Below are 23286 nucleotides of genomic sequence, written 5' to 3'. Positions count from 1 at the left end.
AAAGGACATGATCAATGCAATGTGCTTTTGTGACAGAAATGGTTGTAGCAATATTCACAAAGCAAATAATGTCTTCTTAGGCAAATTACAGACTTCATTCCATGAACAATGTTCTCAACACAGTGTCACATTTGGGCAATTTCAGTCTCTCCAGTAATATCAGGGTGTGAGTGTCCAGTAATATCAGGGTGTGAGTGTCCAGTAATATCAGGGTCTGAATGTCCAGTAATATCAGGGTGTGAGTGTCCAGTAATATCAGGGTCTGAGTGTCCAGTAATATCAGGGTCTGAGTGTCCAGTAATATCAGGGTGTGAGTGTTCAGTAATATCAGAGTCTGAGTGTCCAGTAATATCAGGGTGTGAGTGTCCAGTAATATCAGGGTCTGAGTGTCCAGTAACATCAGGGTCTGAGTGTCCAGTAATATCAGGGTGTGAGTGTCCAGTAATAACAGGGTGTGAGTGTCCAGTAATATCAGGGTGTGAGTGTCCAGTAATATCAGGGTCTGAGTGTCCAGTAATATCAGGGTCTGAGTGTCCAGTAACATCAGGGTCTGAGTGTCCAGTAATATCAGGGTCTGAGTGTCCAGTAATATCAGGGTCTGAGTGTCCAGTAATATCAGGGTGTGAGTGTCCAGTAATATCAGGGTGTGAGTGTCCAGTAATATCAGGGTCTGAGTGTCCAGTAACATCAGGGTCTGAGTGTCCAGTAATATCAGGGTGTGAGTGTCCAGTAATATCAGGGTGTGAGTGTCCAGTAATATCAGGGTCTGAGTGTCCAGTAATATCAGGGTGTGAGTGTCGAGTAATATCAGGGTCTGAGTGTCCAGTAATATCAGGGTGTGAGTGTCCAGTAATATCAGTGTGTGAGTGTCCAGTAATATCAGTGTCTGAGTGTCCAGTAATATCAGGGTGTGAGAGTCCAGTAATATCAGGGTCTGCGTGTCGAGTAATATCAGGGTCTGAGTGTCCAGTAATATCAGGGTCTGAGTGTCCAGTAATATCAGGGTGTGAGTGTCCAGTAGTTTCAGGGTGTGAGTGTCCAGTAATATCAGGGTGTGAGTGTCCAGTAATATCAGGGTCTGATTGTCCAGCAATATCAGGGTGTGAGTGTCCAGTAATATCAGGGTCTGAGTGTCCAGTAATATCAGGGTGTGAGTGTCCAGTAATATCAGGGTGTGAGTGTCCAGTAATATCAGGGTCTGAGTGTCCAGTAATATCAGGGTCTGAGTGTCCAGTAATATCAGGGTCTGAGTGTCCAGTAATATCAGGGTCTGGGAGGATTTGAGTGTCGAGTAATATCAGGGTCTGAGTGTCCAGTAATATCAGGGTCTGAGTGTTCAGTAATATCAGGGTCTGAGTGTCCAGTAATATCAGGGTGTGAGTGTCCAGTAATATCAGGGTGTGAGTGTCCAGTAATATCAGGGTCTGAGTGTCCAGTAATATCAGGGTGTGAGTGTCCAGTAATATCAGGGTGTGAGTGTCCAGTAATATCAGGGTCTGAGTGTCCAGTAACATCAGGGTCTGAGTGTCCAGTAATATCAGGGTGTGAGTGTCCAGTAATATCAGGGTGTGAGTGTCCAGTAATATCAGGGTCTGAGTGTCCAGTAATATCAGGGTGTGAGTGTCCAGTAATATCAGGGTCTGAGTGTCCAGTAATATCAGGGTGTGAGTGTCCAGTAATATCAGGGTGTGAGTGTCCAGTAATATCAGTGTCTGAGTGTCCAGTAATATCAGGGTGTGAGAGTCCAGTAATATCAGGGTCTGCGTGTCGAGTAATATCAGGGTGTGAGTGTCCAGTAATATCAGGGTGTGAGTGTCCAGTAATATCAGGGTGTGAGTGTCCAGTAATATCAGGGTCTGATTGTCCAGCAATATCAGGGTGTGAGTGTCCAGTAATATCAGGGTCTGAGTGTCCAGTAATATCAGGGTGTGAGTGTCCAGTAATATCAGGGTGTGAGTGTCCAGTAATATCAGGGTCTGATTGTCCAGTAATATCAGGGTCTGAGTGTCCAGTAATATCAGGGTCTGAGTGTCCAGTAATATCAGGGTCTGGGAGGATTTGAGTGTCGAGTAATATCAGGGTCTGAGTGTCCAGTAATATCAGGGTCTGAGTGTTCAGTAATATCAGGGTCTGGGAGGGTCTGAGTGTCCAGTAATATCAGGGTCTGAGTGTCCAGTAATATCAGGGTCTGGGAGGGTCTGAGTGTCCAGTAATATCAGGATCTGGGATTTACGATCTCACTCTGATATTGTTGAGAGATTGAAGCCGTTGAAATGTGCAGGAAAGGCAGAGATGATTGTGATTGGGTGAGGTTTTGGTGACTGCTGCTTGTCCCACTGGTTAATTGTTGCTGGTTTTGAGGTTTAAGAACGATGAACAACAGCATACTCCGCTGTGCTTTCAGTCAGTGATACTGCCGGCTGCCTGGTGCCTGGGCAATGGAATCGAAGCTCAGCATATTTGCATTCCCCTTCACCTGACTGTAATCCAATAGAAATATTGATCAGTATTTATTTCCACACAGAATGGAAGCATGACTGTCAACAGATCAAACGGTATTATTATTAATAACTGAATGATTTCTTCTTCTTTGCCTTTCTCACTGGAAGATGCTGACAAGCCGCTGGGGTGTGCTTTTTATTGACTCTGGTCGCTCTGCTACAGCTGTGAATTTGTACACAGCAAGATCCCACAAATAACAATGTGACAATGACCAATCTGTTGTCATGTTTTTTCGGGATAAATATCACCCAGGACATTTAAGGATGATTCCTCTGCCCATCTTCCAAATAGTCCCAGGGAATATTTTACATTTCATGTCCTTATACCTCAGGGACTGCAGCGGTTCAAGAAGGCAGCTCACCCCCACCTCGTCAATGATAGAATCCCGCTGCCAGCGAACAGCGCGCGGCCGAGGAACACGTGTCTGGGGGGCCCGAGAATCCAGCCCCCAGTGTTGGAATGTCAGTTATTGTTTTTAATGGCATGGTCTGTCTTAATGACTGCCAAAGAACCCCCCTGGAATTGACAATTAAGTCCGACATGTCTCATTCATTCAGCTTTTCATCATTGTTGGAGATTTGGAAAAAATTATTCTCAGAAATGTCTTTTTCACTTTTTCTCTCAGTCCCTTTATCCCTCCTCTCTCTCTTTCTTTTCTCCTTCACTTTATTTGGAATCCTGCACCTGACTTGTTGTGGAATTAAATATTCTTCACAGGCTCTTCTAGATTCCGAGCCTCCAAAGTGTCAGTCTCAACGGGAAAAACGGTGTGAATCCTCATGGAATCTTGTGCCTCTCAGAAATAAAAGTGATTGGTGTAGTTACCGGCGTCACTCTGGTGAGGTGGAGACTCTGAGACTGCCTCACGCCCGGCCAGCCTTGGTGTAAATGATGCTGGCGGGACGTCACGCTGAGTCAAGATTCCGTGAGGGAGGGGGTAAGGTCTGGAGAGAGTGCTGGGTAATGGTGTGCTGATGTATTACAGTGAGGTTCCTGATCGCACACCGTGTGATTCTCACTCCTCCCCCGGCGGGGTGGGGGCGGGGGGGGGGGGGCGGGGGGGGGGGGGGGGGGGAGGGGACGGAGATTCCAAACACCAATCACGCCGGAGAGAATCACATTTTTCACTTCACTCCAGAGTTTGGGTCCACAGTGTCTTTCTCACGGACGGAGAGGGGCTTAAAATCACCTCTCAAAAAATCACCCCTCATACAATCACCCCTCAAAAAAATCACACCTCAAAAAAAATCCATGTCAAAAAATCGCCCCTCAAAAAATCACCCGTCAAAAAAGTCACTCCACAAAAAATCACCCCTCAACAAATCATCCCTCAAAAAATCACCCCTCAGAAAATCACCCCTCAGAAAATCACCCCTCAAAAAATCACCCCTCAAAAAATGACACCTCAAGTTTCAGGTTGGAAACCCAGAGAAACTCTGTCCCCAACTTCAACCTGGTCACATAGAAGGTACTGGAAACTTTTCAAAATATGTCTGAAATATATAAATAAGCAGTGATTATGCAAGTCAGTGTTTGAGAGAGAGAGAGAGAGAAAGAGATGGTGACAGAATGAAGGAGAGAGGGCACGCGTGAGGGAGAGGGCGGCAATGCGAGAGTGGGTGTATGAGGGTGTGTGTGTGACAGGGTGTGTGTCTGTGTGTGAGTGTGAGTGTGTGTTTGCGTGAGAGAGTGTGACAGAGTGTGTGTGAGTGAGTGTGTGAGAGAGAGTGTGAGAGTGTGTGAGTGTGTCTATATATGAGTGTGTGTTATGGAGTGGGGAGTTGTGAAACTTCCTCCCCAGGTTTAAACTAACCTTCTGAGTTACTGTTAACTCCAGTTTTCTGCAGTTTATCAGTAAATTGGTTCACAGAACCCAATGGATTTGAAAAATATGCCACGACTAACTTTAAAAATAATTGAAACCACGTTGTGCTGACAGACAGGTGGAGCGGGGAAATCAGAGCAGGTTGTCTATCACTCTCCTGTCTGGAACAGAAGGATTGATTTGTAAACTTACAGTAACATTCAAACTCCTCTTTAATTGATGTGGTTCCTATTTTGGGAAATGGCAGCAAATCTAAAATGCAGCAAAGAACAGCAGCTAAGTCCCATTTCCATTTCCTTACCAAAGGAGCAGAAGGAGCTTCTTCAACCTCTTGATTGCTGCTCCGTGTTTTATCTGAAAGAAAACACAAAGATGTTTCTTCAGAATAAATCCATGTAGCCATGATTGAATGATGGAGTGGACTCGATGGGCCGAATGGCCTTGCTTCCGCTCCTATGTCTTATGGTCTTATGGTCTTATGGTAAAGGTCGAGCTCAGGAAACTTGGAATGACAGCAAGAGAAAATTCCGGAGTGACTTGGGCAGTTTTCCCGGGAGACATGAGGCCTCCTCTCCGTTATAAAGTTCATCAGAGAAATCAGCAACTCACAGAACAGGAGGAGGCCATTCGGCCCATTGAACCTGTGCTGATTCTTTAAAGGGCCATTGTGCCCAATCCCACATTCCTGCTTTTTATCCGGAATCCTGTAAATTCCTGAGACATACACAGAAACATGGAAAATAGAAGCAGGAGGAGGCCATTCGGCCCTTCGAGCCTGCTCCCCCATTCATTATGATTATGGCTGATCATCAAGTTCAATACCCTGATCCCGCCTTCCCCCCCATATCCCTGGATTCCTTTACCCCCAAGAGCAAAATCTAATTCCTTCTTGAAATTACACAGCATTTTGGCTTCAACAACTTTCTGTGCGAGTGAATTCCACAGATTCACCACTCTCTGGGTGAAGACATTTCTCCTCACCTCAGTCCTAAAAGGTTTACCCCTTATCCTCAAACTATGACCCCTAGTTCTGGATTCCCCCACCATCGGGAACATTCTTTCTGAATCTACCCTGTCTAATCCTGTTAGAATTTTGTAAGTTTCTATGAGATTCCCTCTCACTCTTCTAAACTCCAATGAATATAATCCTAACCCACTTAGTCTCTCCTCATAGGACAGTCCCACCATCCAGGATTCAGCCTGGTAAACCTTCGCTGCTCTCCCTCCACAGCAAGTACCTGCCCAACTCTCTTTTAAGATGATTTCTGGAATCAGCTTCCTCCACATTTTCCAGGCGAGCATTTCAGATCCCGACAATTCTCTGAGTGAAAAACATTTCTCTCCATCTCCCCTCTCGATCTTTTCCCAATGATTTTAAATCTCTGATCTCTACTTGTTATCCCACTCGCCAGAGCAAATAGTTTTTCTCTCTCGATTCAATCCAAAAACTCTCATATCAAACTAATCGGTCAACTCTTAACCATCTCTATTCCCAGGAATTGCTCTGAGAACTGACAATGTGATCACTCTACAAGGATATTCCAGACGCTGGTGAAATATAGGAGGCCGTTCCGTGGACTTTCTATGTCTGAAAGTTTATCTTTTTGGGGTCACTCTCTGTAACATTGCCACCCTGAGGGTATGTCTCACACTCTGCAGCTAGAGGGCTGGGGACAGCCTCCAACCACCTTCATTCTGTCCGATGTAGCTTTACAGCATTTAATAGTAAACTTTGCAAATCAGACAAATAAATTGGTCAAATTATTAGCATGTTAATTACATCCAAAACTAACAGCATCAAAGGGTTATCTGGGATCGAGCGTAATTCCCGGTGAGCGTTGCAACAATGGTTGAATTAGTTTACTCACCGTCCACTGTTGCATACACAGGGTTCTGGTCTTCATCAGGGATCCTAAAGAAATGCCACACATTAGCTTCATTGCAGCGTTACTGCAGAACAACAGGTCACACTCTTGGCGGAGACGGAGTTTAGATTTTCCAACATGGGCCTTTGATTCCAGTTTTTAAGGACAATGACACGGATGAGCCATATATCCGGAATCATTTACTAAATAAGCAGAATTGGCTCCACAATGTGACCAAAATCAGAAGGCATGCTGGGAAGCTTGATCAAGCTCATGCATCTTATTCTAATTTCAGACTTTGGAAGTGAAAGAGTTGTTTGAGAAACTTCTCATTTTGCAATGATTTCACATCCGGGACAAGAAGCAGCTGTAACATCAGAGGAATGAACGATTAACCTTTGGTCTCCTGGAGGGAGCGAAGACCCTTGTGGGTTGCAGAATCGCTGGGCCAAGAGGCCCATTGACGCCAGCGTGAAACACTCTGGTGTTTACTCCGGCATCAACACTTTGCCGCGATTTTGGGGAATCCCTGCCCTTGTGTCTTAATATCAATAAACCGATCATTTAGAAAATATTTCAGCACTGATTGATTTATTTTGCCTCCCGTATCCCAAAGAGTGAGAGAGAAAGGCCAGAGCGAGGTGCAGTGGACACAGCGAGTTTGGGATGGGGACAAGGTGACAGCACCTGTCTCAGTCTCTTCCCTTTCTTCTGGGAGCTTAGGATTGGTGACTTTAATCTTTCTATCGCAGAATCACACAGATTCTGCAGAAGAGGCCCTTCGGCCCATCGAGTCTGCGCCGATCCCTGACAAACACCTGACCCGCCGACCTAATCCCATTGACCAGCACTTGGCCATAACCTTGAATGTTATGACGGCTAAGTGCCCATCCAGGTACTTTTTAAAGGATGTGAGGCAACTGCCTCTCCCACCCTCCCAGGCAGTGCGTTCCAGACCGTCATCACCCTCCCAGGCAGTGCGTTCCAGACCCTCACCACCCTCCCAGGCAGTGCGTTCCAGACCCTCACCACCCTCCCAGGCAGTGCATTCCAGACCCTCACCACCCTCCCAGGCAGTGCGTTCCAGACCGTCACCACCCCCCCAGGCAGTGCGTTCCAGACCGTCACCACCCTCCCAGGCAGTGCGTTCCAGACCCTCACCACCCTCCCAGGCAGTGCGTTCCAGACCCTCACCACCCTCCCAGGCAGTGCGTTCCAGACCCTCACCACCCTCCCAGGCAGTGCGTTCCAGACCCTCACCACCCTCCCAGGCAGTGCGTTCCAGACCCTCACCACCCTCCCAGGCAGTGCGTTCCAGACCCTCACCACCCTCCCAGGCAGTGCATTCCAGACCCTCACCACCCTCCCAGGCAGTGCGTTCCAGACCCTCACCACCCTCCCAGGCAGTGCGTTCCAGACCCTCACCACCCTCCCAGGCAGTGCGTTCCAGACCCCCACCACCCTCCCAGGCAGTGCGTTCCAGACCCTCACCACCCTCCCAGGCAGTGCGTTCCAGACCCTCACCACCCTCCCAGGCAGTGCGTTCCAGACTGTCACCACCCTCCCAGGCAGTGCGTTCCAGACTCTCACCACCCTCCCAGGCAGTGCGCTCCAGACCCCCACCACCCTCCCAGACAGCGCGTTCCAGACCCTCACCACCCTCTGGGTAAAAAGGTTTTTCCTCTACTTCCCTCGAAACCACCTGCCCCTCACCTTGAACTTGTGACCCCTTGTAACCGACCTTTCAACTAAGGGCAACAGCAGCTCCCTGTCCACACTGTCCATGCCCCTCATAATCTTGTCCACCTCGATCAGGTCGCCCCTCAGTCTTCTCTGCTCCAGACTAAACAACCCAAATCCATTCAACCTCTCTTCATAACTTAAACGTTCCATCCCAGGCAACATCCTGGTGAATCTCCTCTGCACCCCCTCCAGTGCAATCACATCCTTCCTGTAATGTGGTGACCAGAACTGCACACAGTGCTCCAGCTGTGGCCTCACCAAAGTTCTATAAAACTCCAACATGACCTCCCTGCTATTGTAATCGATGCCCCAATTGATAAAGGCAAGTGTCCCATCTGCCTTTTTCACCCCCCTATTAACCTCCCAACTCAATAAACACAAAGCATGTCACACTTTGAGAAAGGGCTGGAAACAGTGCGGACTTCTCCTGGGAAATCTGATCCATCTCATTTCTATCAAAGCAATGCAAACTGTGCAGATGTCCATGGTCACACCACCCGAACCAGACTGGTCAGGATTCCCCTGGGCTCCCAGTGAATCCACAATGAATACTGGGATTTTCCGCTATCTGGGCCATGCACTCACTGCTGTCTCGTTACAACCTGGAAATTTCAACACCCATTTTGCACAATATTCCCTGGAACATTTTAATGTTTTGAATGTTAGTTACGAAACACCGAGACGTCTGTTGTTCACTGACAGTGAAAGTTATATCAGTTTTTGGAGACATGCTAGAGAGCTCCCCACTCCAAGCTGATTAAGCTGTCAGGCGTTAGTGAGGAAACAGGAGAGATTCACTGGGATTGGGTCTGGTGTCAGCAAAACAAATACAAAGAAAGACGGGAGACATTTTTTATCATTAGCAGAACCCAGATTGCAGAGCAATATGATCAAAGGTCTTCAAAATTCTTTAAACTTGGGATAGAAGAGATAGAAGCAGACTTTTACAGGGAGGGTGAAGATTGAGGAGCTCTGGATACAAGCTTATGGAAGAGACTAGAATAGGGCAGATAAATATCTTGACACAGAGTCGGGAGGATGTGGGATTCACCCAGACTAGTGGGTGAGGCAGAAATAATGTCATCATTTGAGATTAGATTGGAGAGGGAGGTGTTGAAAAAGAACGCTGAAGAGATTTGGGAACATAGTGTGAATATGATTAGAACTATTTCCTTGTGGGGAGGATAAAGGCCGACATGGGCTGTTTGGACAGAGCACATGAACACTTGTTTGTTCTAACCACCATGAGGGACTGTGCAGCCAGCGAGACACGGGCACTGAACCAGCACGCAGGGCGAGGGGGGCAATTATCCAGCACGAATGTCCGAAGGGCGAGGTTTAGTGCTTCAACTGTTATAACCATCCTGGCTCTCAGCAGCAGCAGTTAGGTGCCTGTTGGTCAATACTGGGGTGGTTGTGATGCCAGGACAGTTGGAGATGACTGGCACCAGTCAAGCACTGGCACATGTGTTGGTCTCAACAGTAGCAGGTCACACACTTGAATGATAGGCTGCAAGGAGAATGTGGCTCCTCACTAAAAGCAGCAAGTTACAAAATAATCACCCTGTGCAGTAACAGTATCAGACACAAGACGAGTCATATTTACCCTTGTGTGGAGTTCTTTGCAGAGTGCAACCTCTTTTTTACAAGATAACGTGTGAGCAGAGCGAAGCAGAACAAGACAACAAAGGCCAGGATTATACCCGTGCTTAAAACAATCGCATCTGCTGTCCCGGGATTCTGGTCGGATGATTGTTCTGTAAAGTATCAGAATGTTACACACACGGCAGCTTCAGTATATTCAGCTTCAGATATTAGTTCAGCCTCAATCAGAATATTACATCCAGTTCTGGGTATCGCACATTCGGAAGGATGTGAAGGTATCGGAGAGAGAGCAGCAAAGATTCAAAACAACGGATCCAGGGATGAGGAACTTCAGTTCCGGGGATATATTGGAGAAGTTGGACCATTCTCCTTGGAGGGAAGAAGGATCAGAGGAGATTTGATCGAGATGTTCAAAATCACAGCAGTTCTGACCAGAGCAGACAGGGAGAAACTGTTCCCCTTTCTGAATAGATTGAGACAGAGGGCAAAAAAATAATTTGCAAAAAAGGCAAATGCGAAATGAAGAAAAAACTTCTTCACACAGCGAGTGGTTAGGATTCGGAATGTACTGTCTGAGAGTGTGGTGGAGACAGATTCACACAGCGAGTGGTTAGGATCTGGAATGTTCTGTCTGAGAGTGTGGTGGAGATAGATTCACACAGCGAGTGGTTAGGATCCGGAATGTTCTGCCTGAGAGTGCGGTGGAGACAGATTCACACAGCGAGTGGTTAGGATCCGGAATGTACTGTCTGTGAGTGTGGTGGAGACAGATTCACACAGCGAGTGGTTAGGATCTGGAATGTTCTGTCTGAGAGTGTGGTGGAGACAGATTCACACAGCGAGTGGTTAGGATCCGGAATGTTCTGCCTGAGAGTGCGGTGGAGGCAGATTCACACAGCGAGTGGTTAGGATCCGGAATGTTCTGTCTGAGAGTGTGGTGGAGACAGATTCACACAGCGAGTGGTTAGGATCCGGAATGTTCTGCCTGAGAGTGTGGTGGAGGCAGATTCACACAGCGAGTGGTTAGGATCTGGAATGTTCTGTCTGTGAGTGTGGTGGAGACAGATTCACACAGCGAGTGGTTAGGATCCGGAATGTTCTGTCTGAGAGTGTGGTGGAGGCAGATTCACACAGCGAGTGGTTAGGATCTGGAATGTTCTGTCTGAGAGTGTGTTGGAGACAGATTCACACAGCGAGTGGTTAGGATCCGGAATGTTCTGCCTGAGAGTGCGGTGGAGACAGATTCACACAGCGAGTGGTTAGGATCTGGAATGTTCTGTCTGAGAGTGTGTTGGAGACAGATTCACACAGCGAGTGGTTAGGATCCGGAATGTTCTGCCTGAGAGTGCGGTGGAGACAGATTCACACAGCGAGTGGTTAGGATCTGGAATGTTCTGTCTGAGAGTGTGGTGGAGACAGATTCACACAGCGAGTGGTTAGGATCCGGAATGTTCTGCCTGAGAGTGTGGTGGAGGCAGATTCACACAGCGAGTGGTTAGGATCTGGAATGTTCTGTCTGTGAGTGTGGTGGAGGCAGATTCATGCAGTGAGTGGTTAGGATCTGGAATGTACTGTCTGTGAGTGTGGTGGAGGCAGATTCACACAGCGAGTGGTTAGGATCTGGAATGTTCTGCCTGAGAGTGTGGTGGAGACAGATTCACACAGCGAGTGGTTAGGATCCGGAATGTTCTGCCTGAGAGTGCGGTGGAGACAGATTCACACAGCGAGTGGTTAGGATCTGGAATGTTCTGTCTGAGAGTGTGGTGGAGACAGATTCACACAGCGAGTGGTTAGGATCCGGAATGTTCTGCCTGAGAGTGTGGTGGAGGCAGATTCACACAGCGAGTGGTTAGGATCTGGAATGTTCTGTCTGTGAGTGTGGTGGAGGCAGATTCATGCAGTGAGTGGTTAGGATCTGGAATGTACTGTCTGTGAGTGTGGTGGAGGCAGATTCACACAGCGAGTGGTTAGGATCCGGAATGTTCTGCCTGAGAGTGTGGTGGAGGCAGATTCATGCAGTGAGTGGTTAGGATCTGGAATGTTCTGTCTGAGAGTGTGGTGGAGACAGATTCACACAGCGAGTGGTTAGGATCCGGAATGTTCTGCCTGAGAGTGTGGTGGAGGCAGATTCACACAGCGAGTGGTTAGGATCCGGAATGTTCTGTCTGTGAGTGTGGTGGAGACAGATTTACACAGCGAGTGGTTAGGATCCGGAATGTTCTGCCTGAGAGTGTGGTGGAGGCAGATTCACACAGCGAGTGGTTAGGATCTGGAATGTTCTGTCTGTGAGTGTGGTGGAGGCAGATTCACACAGCAAGTGGTTAGTATCAGGAATGTTCTGTCTGAGAGTGTGGTGGAGGCAGATTCACACAGCGAGCGGTAAAGATCTGGAATGTTCTGTCTGAGAGTGTGGTGGAGACAGATTTACACAGCGAGTGGTTAGGATCTGGAATGTACTGTCTGTGAGTGTGGTGGAGACAGATTCACACAGCGAGCGGTAAAGATCTGGAATGTTCTGTCTGAGAGTGTGGTGGAGACAGATTTACACAGTAAGTGGTTAGGATCTGGAATGTACTGTTTGAGAGTGTGATGTAGACAGTTTCGCACAGCGAGTGGTGAGGGACAGACAGAGTCAGGTATTGAGAAGGTGCCAAGGAGTGTTGACCAAGTTGGAGGGAAGTACCAGGGGCAGCCTGTTAACCACCCATGGTGGGGACTTCAAACCTGTTCAACCACCAAAACCACCTCCTTCTCAACTAAACCCTCAGATTCTGTCTCAGTTAGAGACTGGGGGACAATGCATGTTGGCCATGTTACAGAAACACGTAAAACTGTTGTGGCCCACGGAATGCCAAGGAGAGTGTGAGCGGAGAAGTCTCCGGCCGTGTTGGAGGACGAATCGGTGCCGGCCAACCCAGATTTTTCCAAACTGCAGAGCTGAGCAGAATCCTCTTGAATCTCTCCCCCAGAAGAGGGGGATTCTCTCTCAAATCTCAGCTTGAACCCCCTTGAGGTACACAGAGCAGTTAGTGAGTACTCAAAACCTGAATACAGAGCTGGGGAGGGGGATCTTTCCGGTTCCTCTTCCATTAAAAGTACCAGGCCTCTCAAAGGCCTCAGGAAAATGCTGCTCTAATATTCTGTGTAACTGAGACAAGTTGTTGGTGAGTCTGCTGAAGCTGACCACATATCAGAAACTCAGCAGGTTTGAAGTTCCCTGTCTGTGGGTAAGGCTCAGCTCAACACAAGTTGAAGCCTGTCCCCAGAGGGGATCCCACAGCCTGAGAATCCGGCCTGAATGGTCCAGCTTGAGGGTCCAAGCTAACCGATGGTTCAATACCTTGCACACTGATTAACTACTTACTTACCTTGCAGGTCAGCTGTTTAGTTCGGGAGAGAGAGCCGGGACCTTAGAAACAGCGCGGGAATTTGAAAAAGCGCGGGAGCTGCGAGGCAGAGGGGACCGTTCAAAAGGTCGCTGCCTGGGTGAGGTAAGTACTGATTAACTACTTACTTACCTTGCAGGCCCAGTCGATTTCAGCAGGAGCGGAGCAGGCTAGTCCATTTCAGCCCCCCGAAAAAAATAAAAATAAAAAATAAAAATTTAAAGGAGAGACTTACCCAGTGCGGAAGTGATTTCTGGGAGGTAAGACTCTCCTTTAAATTTTTATTTTTTATTTTTATTTTTTTAAATTTTAGTGTTTAAGGTGGGAACAGGAAGTCGACCCGCAGACTTCTGGGAAGACCCTCACCAATAAATTCTGGCGGAGAGGAAACCCGAGACACTACACGTGTAGTGTCTCCCACCCGCCCTCCTCCTCTAACATAATAATAAAACCCATTGGTGTGAGGTAAGTACCATATTTTATTATTGTTATTAATATTTTTTTTGTTTTTAAAATTTAATTTAGTTGTTAGCCAGATATTGGTAGAAAGTTAGAGGAATGGCAGGGACGGGAGTGCAATGTTCCTCCTGCAGGATGTTTGAGGTGAGGGATGCCGTTAGTGTCCCTGCTGATTTTACCTGCAGGAAGTGCTGCCATCTCCAGCTCCTCCAAGACCGAGTTAGGGAACTGGAGCTGGAGTTGGAAGAACTTCGGATCATTCGGGAGGCAGAGGGGGTCATAGATAGCAGCTTCAGGGAATTAGTTACACCAAAGATTGGAGATAGATGGGTAACTGTAAGAGGGACTGGGAAAAAGCAGTCAGTGCAGGGATCCCCTGCGGTCGTTCCCCTGAGAAACAAGTATACCGCTTTGGATACTTGTGGGGGGGACGACTTACCAGGGGTAAGCCATGGGGTACGGGCCTCTGGCACGGAGTCTGTCCCTGTTGCTCAGAAGGGAAGGGGGGAGAGGAGCAGAGCATTAGTAATTGGGGACTCGATAGTCAGGGGCACAGATAGGAGATTTTGTGGGAGCGTGAGAGACTCACGTTTGGTATGTTGCCTCCCAGGTGCAAGGGTACGTGATGTCTCAGATCGTGTATTCCGGGTCCTTAAGGGGGAGGGGGAGCAGCCCCAAGTCGTGGTCCACATTGGCACTAACGACATAGGTAGGAAAGGGGATAAGGATGTCAGGCAGGCTTTCAGGGAGCTAGGATGGAAGCTCAGAACTAGAACAAACAGAGTTGTTATCTCTGGGTTGTTGCCCGTGCCACGTGATAGTGAGATGAGGAATAGGGAGAGAGAGCAATTAAACACGTGGCTACAGGGATGGTGCAGGCGGGAGGGATTCAGATTTCTGGATAACTGGGGCTCTTTCTGGGGAAGGTGGGACCTCTACAGACAGGATGGTCTACATCTGAACCTGAGGGGCACAAATATCCTGGGGGGGAGATTTGTTAGTGCTCTTTGGGGGGGGTTTAATCTAATGCAGCAGGGGCATGGTAACCTGGATTGTAGTTTTAGGGTAAGGGAGAATGAGAGTATAGAGGTCAGGAGCACAGATTTGACGTCGCAGAAGGGGGCCAGTGTTCAGGTAGGTGGTTTGAAGTGTGTCTACCTCAATGCCAGGAGTATACGAAATAAGGTAGGGGAACTGGCAGCATGGGTTGGTACCTGTGAATTTGAAGTTGTGGCCATTTCGGAGACATGGATAGAGCAGGGACACGAATGGATGTTGCAGGTTCCGGGGTTTAGGTGTTTTAGTAAGCTCAGAGAAGGAGGCAAAAGAGGGGGAGGTGTGGCGCTGCTAGTCAAGAGCAGTATTAAAGGTGGCGGAGAGGATGCTAGATGGGGACTCATCTTCCGAGGTAGTATGGGCTGAGGTTAGAAACATGAAAGGAGAGGTCACACTGTTGGGAGTCTTCTATAGGCCTCCAAATAGTTCTAGGGATGTAGAGGAAAGGATGGCGAGGATGATCCAGGATAAGAGCGAAAGTAACAGGGTAGTTATTATGGGAGACTTTAACTTTCCAAATATTGACTGGAAAAGAGATAGTTTGAGTACATTAGATGGGTCATTTTTTGAACAGTGTGTGCAGGAGGGTTTCCTGACACAATATGTTGACAGGCCAACAAGAGGCGAGGCCACGTTGGATTTGGTTTTGGGTAATGAACCAGGCCAGGTGTTGGATTTGGAGGTAGGTGAGCACTTTGGGGACAGTGACCACAATTCGGTGACGTTTACGTGAAGGATGGAAAGGGATAAGTATACACCGCAGGGCAAGAGTTATAGCTGGGGGAAGGGAAATTATGATGCCATTAGACGTGACTTGGGGGGGATAAGGTGGAGAAGTAGGCTGCAAGTGTTGGACACACTGGATAAGTGGAGCTTGTTCAAGGATCAGCTACTGCGTGTTCTTGATAAGTATGTACCGGTCAGGCAGGGAGGAAGGTGCCGAGCGAGGGAACCGTGGTTTACCAAAGAAGTGGAATCTCTTGCTAAGAGGAAGAAGGAGGCCTATGTGAAGATGAGGTGTGAAGTTTCAGTTGGGGCGATGGATAGTTACAAGGTAGCGAGGAAGGATCTAAAGAGAGAGCTAAGACGAGCAAGGAGGGGACATGAGAAGTATTTGGCAGGAAGGATCAAGGAAAACCCAAAACCTTTCTTTTGGTATGTCAGGAATAAGCGAATGACTAGGGAAAGAGTAGGACCAGTCAAGGACAGGGATGGGAAGTTGTGTGTAGAGTCTGAAGAGATAGGCGAGATACTAAATGAATATCTTTCGTCAGTATTCACTCCGGAAAAAGACAATGTTGTGGAGGAGAATGCTGAGCTCCAGGTAAATAGATTAGATGGCATTGAGGTACGTAGGGAAGAGGTGTTGGCAATTCTGGACAGGCTGAAAATAGATAAGTCCCCGGGACCTGATGGGATTTATCCTAGGATTCTCTGGGAGGCCAGGGAAGAGATTGCTGGACCATTGGCTTTGATTTTTATGTCATCATTGGCTACAGGAATAGTGCCAGAGGACTGGAGGATAGCAAATGTGGTCCCTTTGTTCAAAAAGGGGAGCAGAGACAACCCCGGCAACTATAGACCGGTGAGCTTCACGTCTGTAGTGGGTAAAGTCTTGGAGGGGATTATAAGAGACAAGATTTATAATCATCTAGATAGGAATAATATGATCAGGGATAGTCAGCATGGCTTTGTGAAGGGTAGGTCATGCCTCACAAACCTTATTGAGTTCTTTGAGAAGGTGACTGAACAGGTAGACGAGGGTAGACCAGTTGATGTGGTGTATATGGATTTCAGCAGAGCGTTTGATAAGGTTCCCTACAGTAGGCTATTGCAGAAAATACGGAGGCTGGGGATTGAGGGTGATTTAGAGATGTGGATCAGAAATTGGCGAGCTGAAAGAAGACAGAGGGTGGTTGTTGATGGGAAATGTTCAGAATGGAGTTCAGTCACAAGTGGAGTACCACAAGGATCTGTTCTGGGGCCGTTGCTGTTTGTCATTTTTATCAATGACCTAGAGGAAGGCGCAGAAGGGTGGGTGAGTAAATTTGCAGACGATACTAAAGTCGGTGGTGTTGTCGATAGTGTGGAAGGATGTAGCAGGTTACAGAGGGATATAGATAAGCTGCAGAGCTGGGCTGAGAGGTGGCAAATGGAGTTTAATGTAGAGAAGTGTGAGGTGATTCACTTTGGAAGGAATAACAGGAATGTGGAATATTTGGCTAATGGTAAAGTACTTGAAAGTGTGGATGAGCAGAGGGATCTAGGTGTCCATGTACATAGATCCCTGAAAGTTGCCACCCAGGTTGATAGGGTGGTGAAGAAGGCCTATGGAGTGTTGGCCTTTATTGGTAGAGGGATTGAGTTCCGGAGTCAGGAGGTCATGTTGCAGCTGTACAGAACTCTGGTACGGCCGCATTTGGAGTATTGCGTGCAGTTCTGGTCACCGCATTATAGGAAGGACGTGGAGGCTTTGGAGCGGGTGCAGAGGAGATTTACCAGGATGTTGCCTGGTATGGAGGGAAAATCTGATGACGAAAGGCTGATGGACTTGAGGTTGTTTTCGTTGGAGAGTAGAAGGTTAAGAGGAGACTTAATAGAGGCATACAAAATGATCAGGGGGTTGGATAGGGTGGACAGTGAGAGCCTTCTCCTGCGGATGGAAATGGCTGGCACGAGGGGACATAGCTTTAAACTGAGGGGTAATAGATATAGGACAGAGGTCAGAGGTAGGTTCTTTATGCAAAGAGTAGTGAGGCTGTGGAATGCCCTACCTGCTACAGTAGTGAACTCGCCAACATTGAGGGCATTTAAAAGTTTATTGGATAAACATATGGATGATAATGGTATAGTGTAGGTTAGATGGCTTTTGTTTTGGTGCAACATCGTGGGCCGAAGGGCCTGTATTGCGCTGTATTGTTCTATGTTCTATGTTCTATCACTGCCTACAAAGGCCTCAACCTCAGCAGCAAAGATCCTCAAATATCTCACACCCAGTTTAATCCCCATCATTTTGATTATTTCCCTTCCCCCTGTGTGTCTGTCTTGTGTGCATGTGAGTGGCGGGTGGGACGGTGTTTGGGGAATAGTTAGACAAGTAGATCAGTGTTACATTATTTCCATTATCTGTTCACCTTTTACTCTTTTTATAAAGAAACAGTTCTAATGTTTTACTTTCAAATCTGGTGCCTGTAACTCATTGGAGAAGTCAAGGGTCAAAGATCTGAGGAAAATACACAAATTACTGGTTAATTCACTTATGTTGGGACTCTGGGATCTGTGTGGCTGGAACTGACCGTGCGCTGGCCCAGGGTGTCGTAGCAAAATGTATCGCCGTCCGTTCACTGACGCTGGGTCACAATCCTGGAACTCCCTCCCTAACAGCAGTACCTACACCACATGGAGTGCAGCGGGTCAAGAGGCAGCTCACCACCACCTTCTCCAGGGCAGTTAGGGATGGCATCTTGCCAATAAAGTATGAATATAAAACAAAACAGCTCGAGGCACCACATTGGCAAAAACCCGAGCAAACAAAGGAGTCAAAGAATTTAAGTTCAGGAAGATAACTTCAAGAAGATTCTATCTGAGTAAAACCACATGAGAATCATGGAAACTGTACTTACTGGTTACACACAGCTGTGATCCATTCCCACTGATATCTCCCCACACGGAGCAGTAATAGACGGCAGTGTCATTGGGCTGCACGTTGCTGATTGTCAGGATGAAGGTTTCATTGGACGTGTCTCGGGAAGGATGGAAACGCTCAGTGAAACCTGGACTCCGTTGTGTGCTGTTCTTTATATCATGTGTTAAAACCCTCTCCGTATCTTTCCCTGGCAGCTCCCGGTTCCAGTGAACATCGGTGTGTGTCACTGCGGCGTTCCGCATGGTGCAGTGTAACCGTGCAGTCTGACCCTCTGGGACACGTTCCAGACTCGGAGACTGGATAAGGACTGGAGTATTCGCACCTTTAAGAGAAAAATATCAACAAGTTAAACACCAGTTTGAAGGTTCCAAAGTGTTTAAAGGGAATGTCCGGTGTTAAAAAGCGAGAACCAGATTCTAAGACTGAACCGATGGACTGATTCATTCAAATAAAGTAAAATATATTTGTGTGAGTAAATTAAAAATCAGTTGCTTGGTTGTTGAGGATTGAATCTTGTCAAATAGAGAAACATTGTTCAATTTTTTCATTTTGTACTCATCGAGAAAAACACAGGAATGTTAAATTATAAAGAATCACAATTTATTCTACAGGGGAAATGGTGGCAATGGGCGGCACTGTAGAGCAGTGGTTGGCACTGTTGCTTCACTGCTCTCGGGTCCCAGGTTTCATTCCCGGCTTGGGTCACTGTCTGTCGGAGTCTGCGCATTCTCCCCGTGTCTGCGTGGATTTCCTCCGGGCGCTCCGGTTTCCTCCCACAAGTCCCGAAAGACGCGTTGTTAGGTAATTTGAACATTCTGAATTCTCCCTCTGTGTACCCGAACAGGTGCTGGAATGTGGCGACTAGGGGCTTTTTACAGTAACTTCATTACAGTGTTAATGTAAGCCTATTTGTGACAATAAAGATTATTAAAAAAGAAAGTAAACTCTGATTGGCTGAAACGTTGCCATGGAGAATTACCCCGAATTAGAGGCTCCCAAAGCTCCTGTTGAATTGAAAGAAAGGAGCACGGCTTGAAGATATTCCTTCTGTTTGTAGACAGCCGGTATCTGTCTCGCTTTGAGCAAGTCACACATCAGCTCATGTTTAAAAGTATCTGAGTTAAATGTCAATTAGTTGAAACATATTGTTACAACTCCCTGGGCCAGTGCGCGGTCAATTCCAGCCCCACTTGACCCGGAGTCACAACATGGTTGATGTTAACTTTTATTTTACAATACCCGAGGTCTTCAGCTGCCCAATAATTACAGTCATCAGGTTTGTAAATTTAAACATAATTAACTTCTTATTAAAAATAACTAATTAAACAAGCAACAAATACAACTGGTTAACTATTTCCATGCTGTAAACTTCTATGATTCTATGATTCTATTATGGAATATCTATGTAATATCTAGCACCCCCACCCTTGTGTTCCTCACTCCTGCTCAAATTAAAGGTCATGGACCAAAAAAGATAGAGACCAAATAATAGAAATAGGAACTGAGGGAACAACAGGAATGCCACTGGGAATGTGAAGAGGAATAGCAACGTCAGTGGGCAGAGTGATGTGCGTCTGGATGGACGGCAGCTCCTGATTACACCTCCCAGTCTCAGGCTCTCCCCACACCCTGTCCCCACTCACGGAGCCACACATCTCCCAATCCCTCCTCTCACATTCCAGCTCCTCTGCTTCTCTGCTCTGTGCTCGGTGCACCAGAAATGTTGCCGGAAAATCCCTAATCCCCTCCCCATCCTGCTCACTGCTTCCCTCGGAATGATCACTTTCCCTGACAGTGAATCCTCATAATCATTCTGCTGCTGTGTACAGTCAGCCTTCCCCCACCCCCAACTCACCCCCAACCTCACCCCTCATGCACCCACCCCTCCCAACCTCACCCCCAAACTGAGTGTATCCCATTCTCCAATCACGGTCCCACAGCTGCCTCAGCTGTACGGCGGGGGGGGGGGGGGGGGAGGGGGGGGGCATTGCTGGGATGCCCCAGATCCAGGGGGGAATAGATCGCACACATGTTCACTTGCACACACCGGGGTACCACGGAGTTCCCATCACCAACAAAAAGGGATTCCACTCTCTGAACCTCCAACTTGTGAGCGACCACCACATGGAGATCGTGCTCGTGTGTGCACACTTCCCCAGGAGTGTGCACGACAGCTGCATCCTGGGGCAGTTAGACATCCCCGACATCTTCGAGGGACACCCCAGGTGAAGGGGTACCTGCTGAGGACCTTTGCTGTTTGGAGGACAGTGTTAATAAGTTTGCAGATGACATAAAGGTTGGTGGAATTGTGGATAGCGATGAGGACTGTCAGAGGATACGGCAGGATATAGATCGTTTGGAGACTTGCGCAGAGAGATGGCAGATTGACTATAATCCGGCTAAATGTGAGGTTATGCTTTTTGGAAGGTCTAAAATATTTGGGAAATATACATTAAACGCCAGAGCCCTTGAGAATATTGACAGGCAGAGGGATCTGGGTGTACAGGTACACAGGTCAGTGGAAGTGGCAAAACAGGTGAAGAAGGTTGTCAAAATGTCATACGGACTGCTTGCCTTCATCGGTCCAGCAATTGAGCATAAAAATTGGCACATCATGCTCTAGTTGTATAGAACCTTAGTTAGGCCACTTGGAATACAGTGTTTAATTCTGGACACCACACGACCAGAAGGATGTGGAGGGTTTGGAGAGGGTATAGCAGAGGTTTACCAGGATGTTGCCTGGTATGGAGGGCATTAACTATGAGGAGAGGTTGGAGAAACATGGTTTGTTCTCACGAGAGCGGCGGAGTTTGAGGGATATGCTGATAAAAGTCTCCAAAATTATGAGGGGCATGGACAGCGTAGACAGGCAAAAGCTTTGTCCCAGGGTGGGAGAGTGAATTACTGGGGGACACAGGTTTAAGGTGCAAGGGGCAAAGTTTAGAGGCGATGTGCAAGGGAAGTTTTTTTACACAGAGGGTAGCGGGTGCCTGGAACTCGCTGTCGGAGGAGATGGTGAACTCAGCTACGAAAGTGAAGTTTATGGGGCACCTTGACAAATCCATAAATAGGATGGGAATAGAGGGATAAGTACTCCGGAAGTATAGAAGGTTTTCAGTTAGATGGGCAATATGGACGGCGCAGACTTGGAGCTGAAGGAGCCGGTCCTGTGCTGTACTTTTCTTTGTTCTTAAAGCTGCGATTGAGGAGTAGTCAATGTGAGGTCATCGTTGAATTTAACCATTTATTTGTTTACAGAGAGATGGACAATGGGATATAGTTTCTGTTTTGGAAGGTCACTGGAGTGTAGATAATTGGTGAGGGATGGTGTTTAGTCCTCGCTGGGCAGGTCATGGGATATCACATTGGGATGTTTGAAATAAGATTTGTTTTACCATAAAAGATGCCTATTGGTCAGACTCACCACTCCTGGGGTGAAATATCCTTTCCTCACAGTTTTATGAATTGTAAATTGTTTGGGGTTTCCTGTCCGGGATCCTAACAAAAGTTGGGGTCTGGTCCGGGACCGTCACAACTCCCCACCATCATTCATGACTGGATGTGAAAAGACAGCTGTGCTTAGATCTGACCGTCTGTCCACTCCTCCCCACACAATCCATGCTCATTTCACACACACATTCTCAGCAACGGAGCCATTTCTTTGTCTCCACAATCAAACCATCCATTCGACTGACTCTTGCTTCTTGCAATTGGGAGCCACCTCCTGCCCACTCCCAGCTCCTGATCCTGCAATCAGTCTTCACTCTCACCCACAACACTGGCACTCCACTGATCAACATCATAACTGATATCTGTGTGAATGTGATGGCCACTGTCTATCCCTCCTCAGAATCTTTCACCTCTCCGCTCTGTTTAACACCACTGAGCACAGGTTCCTGTTTAAAAGTCTCCGATCCACATTCCAGCCCCTGGCACTGCTCTCTCACGGTCCCACTCCTGCTGCTCACATCATCCACATTATATCAGCACCAAAGGATTTCTCCTCCAGTGTCTGAATGATTGCCTCTGCTGTGTCCCCAGGGCACCATCCCTGGCTCCCTCCTCATCCTCATTTCACCCTCAGAAACCTGGTCAACATTCCCAACTTCACCATCACTCAGATCAGTCTCTCCACCTCCCCCATTGATCCCAATGTTCTTTCCACTCTCTCCAAATGTCTGTCCAACATTCGGACTCGGCTAAGACAAAGTTTCTCTGCAGCTCAGTAAACAGCCACACGGCACTAACCTCCCCAGACACCCCCTCAGGATAAAGCCAGAGATGTGGAACTTTGGGGAATTGCTGAAGCTGAGCTCAGCTTCTTCCCCACAGTGAACACATCAGTAAGATCACTTTACATCACCTCCTAGCTCTTCATCATCACAAACCCATCTCCAATTCACTCATCTGGAAGAGGTTATTTCTGTGGGTAATTGGAATGAAAACTCTACTTACTGGTTACATTCAGCCGGCTTCCACTCCCATCGACCCTTCCCCACACTGAGCAGTAATTAGGTCCAGTGGTTAGGATCTGGAATGTACTGTCTGAGAGTGTGGTGGAGACAGATTCACACAGCGAGTGGTTAGGATCCGGAATGTACTGTCTGAGAATGTGGAGGAGACAGATTCACACAGCGAGTGGTTAGGATCGGGAATGTTCTGTCTGAGAGTGTGGTGGAGACAGATTCACACAGCGAGTGGTTAGGATCTGGAATGTTCTGTCTTAGAGTGTGCTGAAGGCAGATTCACACAGCGAGTGGTTAGGATCTGGAATGTTCTGTCTGTGAGTGTGGTGGAGATAGATTCACACAGCGAGTGGTTAGGATCCGGAATGTTCTGTCTGAGAGTGTGGTGGAGACAGATTCACACAGCGAGTGGTTAGGATCCAGAATGTTCTGTCTGAGAGTGTGGTGGAGGCAGATTCACACAGCGAGTGGTTAGGATCTGGAATGTTCTGTCTGAGAGTGTTATGTAGACAGGTTCACACAGTGAGTTGTGAGGGACAGACAGAGTCAGGTATTGAGAAGGTGCCAAGGAGTGTCGACCAAGTTGGAGGGAAGTACCAGGGGCAGTCTGTTAACCACCCATGGTGGGGACTTCAAACCTGTTCAACCACCAAAACCACCTCCTTCTTAACTAAACCCTCAGATTCTGTCTCAGTTAGAGACTGGGGGACAATGCATGTTGGCCATGTTACAG

The 23286-nt window shown here is 47.6% G+C and overlaps 2 protein-coding genes across 2 annotated transcripts in view; both read right to left on the bottom strand.

Moving 5' to 3' along the window:
* LOC140424943 (E3 ubiquitin/ISG15 ligase TRIM25-like) overlaps positions 1-23286 on the bottom strand; it is an 872674-nt gene that overhangs the window by 671240 nt on the left and 178148 nt on the right. The window lies entirely within an intron of this gene.
* LOC140428619 (uncharacterized) lies at positions 94-18403 on the bottom strand. The gene is made up of 5 exons (XM_072515285.1): positions 18065-18403; positions 9542-9692; positions 6196-6239; positions 4629-4681; positions 94-2480 (listed from the first exon to the last, which is right to left on the bottom strand). The coding sequence occupies exons 1-5, from the start codon at positions 18327-18329 to the stop codon at positions 2364-2366; spliced, it is 630 nt and encodes a 209-aa protein (XP_072371386.1). The 5' UTR covers positions 18330-18403; the 3' UTR covers positions 94-2363.

The sequence above is a fragment of the Scyliorhinus torazame genome, chromosome 1, assembly GCF_047496885.1.
Source record: "Scyliorhinus torazame isolate Kashiwa2021f chromosome 1, sScyTor2.1, whole genome shotgun sequence".
NCBI classification, from domain to species: domain Eukaryota; kingdom Metazoa; phylum Chordata; class Chondrichthyes; order Carcharhiniformes; family Scyliorhinidae; genus Scyliorhinus; species Scyliorhinus torazame.
Note: the sequence above shows the minus strand (reverse complement) of the source record. Positions and strands in the feature narration are given on the sequence as shown.

Bases quoted from the DNA above. Each gene is read 5' to 3' on its own strand.
- LOC140428619 (XM_072515285.1), bottom strand. From the start codon at position 18,329: ATGCGGAACGCCGCAGTGACACACACCGATGTTCACTGGAACCGGGAG. The intron at 6,240-9,541 runs GTAAATATGACT...GCATTTCTTTAG, and splicing joins GCAAAGAACTCCACACAAGG to GATCCCTGATGAAGACCAGA. The intron at 2,481-4,628 runs GTAAGGAAATGG...ATTGGATTACAG, and splicing joins AAGCTCCTTCTGCTCCTTTG to TCAGGTGAAGGGGAATGCAA.